This window comes from Geospiza fortis, unplaced genomic scaffold, assembly GCF_000277835.1.
Source record: "Geospiza fortis unplaced genomic scaffold, GeoFor_1.0 scaffold884, whole genome shotgun sequence".
NCBI classification, from domain to species: domain Eukaryota; kingdom Metazoa; phylum Chordata; class Aves; order Passeriformes; family Thraupidae; genus Geospiza; species Geospiza fortis.
In genome coordinates, this window is record NW_005054642.1 from 278 (window position 1) to 3,337 (window position 3,060).

At 45.6% G+C, this 3,060-nt stretch overlaps 1 protein-coding gene across 1 annotated transcript in view; it reads right to left on the reverse strand.

Annotated features, from left to right (window-relative positions):
* Window positions 1-451: 451 nt before the first annotated feature.
* LOC102037078 (gremlin-2) overlaps window positions 452-3,060 on the reverse strand; it is a 4,930-nt gene continuing 2,321 nt past the window's right edge. The window contains 1 exon segment of the mRNA XM_005431654.2: window positions 452-3,060. This exon segment is cut by the window's right edge and continues 10 nt beyond it. Within this exon segment, the coding sequence (XP_005431711.2) occupies window positions 2,770-3,060 (291 nt within the window). The 3' untranslated portion in view covers window positions 452-2,769.

Consider the following 3,060-nt stretch of genomic DNA (forward strand, 5'->3'; position numbering starts at 1 on the left):
GAAAACTCACCTATATCTTAGGATATAATTTTTTTTCCTTATGAGTAGTTTGGTGCCTATTACATAAGGATCTGTATATATTTTAAACAAAGTTATTTAGGTCAGTTATTCCCCTTATGGCAAATGATGGCACTGTTTCAGCCAGTGATGGAGCTTAAAGGACAGGCACTGTTTCAGCCAGTGATGGAGCTTTGTTCGTCAGTTTACCAAAAAACCCAGAATAAGTGCATGCAAAATCAACTCCAGAATCTAAGAATAATGCTTTTTTTTTTCCTTCTTGCCTTCCAGGTACTTCTGAGGGGAGTAGGAAAGAAGGGGAGAAGTAGTTAGGTTTTCCCAACCTGTCAGGGTGAGCCATCATTCACCTATATTTGGGAGGGTGAAAAGGAAGCTGGAGAATATACTGATTAGAGAGCAGTTGGACACAAACTGTTGAAGCAAAACACCTGGATGCCATATAACCCTAGAGTAGCTTTATTATTTAATCTATAATTTAATAGTTAACCTATAAAATAATTACATTATACTTAAAGCATTTCTTCATTTTTTGTTTTCATTTATAAAACAAGAATTAAATACAGTTTTAACCATTACAAGCTCAACTCAGTTTTTTACATAAACACAGCTCCTAGAAGGAGCTTTAAGCTGCAGCATATTCATATTGCAAACTGGTGAAAAACCCAGGCAGGGCATAGCTTAAAGGTAAAGATTCTTGCATGTTTTTCTTAAGTGAATTTACTAGGGTGCTTTTCTCTCTCTGGTCCAAAGTGTCTGACTTTCAGGTGAAGACTGAGATCCCCAGAGTCTTAGTAGACCATATTGCCACCTTCCCCATCTGCACCCCACCCACACCCACACTCTCAAGATTAGTTTGAATTGTGCCCATCCTGGGGCTGGCATGATGCCACAGGGCAGCAGCAACAGCCCCTAACGCATTCCCTGTGCCAGGATTCTCCCTATGCACTTGTGACATGTTGGAAGGTCAGAGCAGAAAAGCGACGTCTGTTCGTGTAACAGGGCTGCCAGAGCCCACCAACCTCACCCTGCCCACGGCAGTCCCTGTAAACCGCTTGGGGCTCTTGTGGAGATCAGTCCTCAAAGCCTCTTAGGGAGGCCTGTGTCACATAACGGGGATCTGTGGCTCTGGCTGGTGACAGTGCTGAACACATTAACCCCTTGAAGTGGCTGCATGCACAGAGGCTGGTGGGGAGGGCTCTGGCAGTGGGCTGCAGATGCTGAGCTGTGCAACACGCACAGGGAGTCGGCGTGTCATCTTTAATTTGTAAGCTTCAGACAACTGCGTGTGCACTGGCTTTGGTCTGGGGGAAGGGGCTGATTTGAGACAGGATTTTAATGCAGCTGGGACTAATACAAATCAGAACTGTAACAAATGGGATGTACAGGACATGTTAAACTCCATCAACTGAGTAACAACATAGTATGATTTAAAATGAACTGCAAGTGTTCACCAACACTTATTGTGCAGGTCTCAAAAACTGAGTGGACCACCAATAGTGTAGCAATTACAACTTACTCTCTCCCTACTCCCACAGCTGTGACCCATTCCAGCAGCACTAATTGAGGCATTTGTCCTTTAACACTAGCACATTAACATGGTTTCCAATCGCGGGAGAGACACCACTCCCAAAACTTGATGACACTTATGTAGCTTTTGTATTCAGTCCAGCAATGACCAAACTTTGTCCTTTGTGTGACAATGCTTTTATACCTTTGGGGACACATCATTCCCTTAAACATTCTCTCCCACTACCCTTCTACCTCCCCTGGTTTGAGCAGGCATAAATATAAGGTCATAAATGGATGCTGTCCTTTTTGGAGTAAGAAACACACACACGTATCTAACATACAAAACCCTACCAAAAGCATAGTAAAACCATGTCCATTTTAAGCCAGGCAGCCAACCTAGCAACCGAGTCTCTTAACATGTTTTAATCGCTGGCATACTCTGCCACAAGAAAAATATACATGGCTAGGTCTGTAATACTTTAAACAGCTGTTTACTATAGCTAGGTTACAAAATAAACACTGCTGCAGAGGCCATGTGTTTAATATACTCTAACCACAACAGCATCAGAACCCACCCTCAGTCTGCTCTGTGGTCACCGTGGCTGACCCAGTGCCTCACCCTCTTCCCCTTGCTTCTGATCTGCCGCTCAGACAACAAGCCCAGAATCATTTGTCATTGCACAATTGGAGCCGTCTTAAGGAGAGGAGCCTCATCGGAAAGTCTCACTTGCTTTTCACACATTACTCCTCATTACTCTCCCTCATCTGTGTCCCCCAGCCCTGGGCAGCACCCCAGCACTTCCAAGTGAGAGAAGCAAGCTCCAGACCAAAACACGGGGAAGGCATTCTCAATTTGTGGAGGGAACTGGAGTGTAGGGCAGAGGGCTTTACTCCACACAGTGGAAACATTTAATGCTGGATTCAGCCAACTGGTCACTTAGATGATCAATCCCAACTTCTGTGAGCCTGCTCCACTCCAGAAGATTCAACTGCCAGATGATATTTAAAATACAATGAAACTTTATGGTGAAGTGCCTAACACAGCCGGTTATAAAGCGTTATTCCAGTAGGCAAGTGACAAGGAGCCTTTCCTTGCTGGAGAGATGCCTCCTGAAAGAAAACACCAAAAAAAAAAGGAAAAGAAGAAACAAACCAATGAAATGGACAGTCTGCTCAGTCGGAGAGGAGAGGCAGCAGTAAAGCTGATGGAGACAACACCAAGCAGCAGCTACATGCCCGTTCTCACAGTTTGCCTGAGCTGTTCAGATTCACAGACATGCACCGGCACTGCTTGACCTTCTGAATTTTCTTGAGTCGGAACGGTGGGTCCAGCTCAGGGCACTCCAGCTGCACGGTCGAAGAGGTGACCTTGTGTGGCTTGCAGAAGGCACAGGACTGGAAGGACTCCTCCTCCTTCTTCACGTGCCGCGGGATGTAGAAGGAGTTGCACTGCCCGTAGCAGAAGCGGTTGATGATGGTGCGGCTGATGCAGCCCTCCTCGCTGACTGTCTGCCGCAGCGGCTGCGTCTTGCA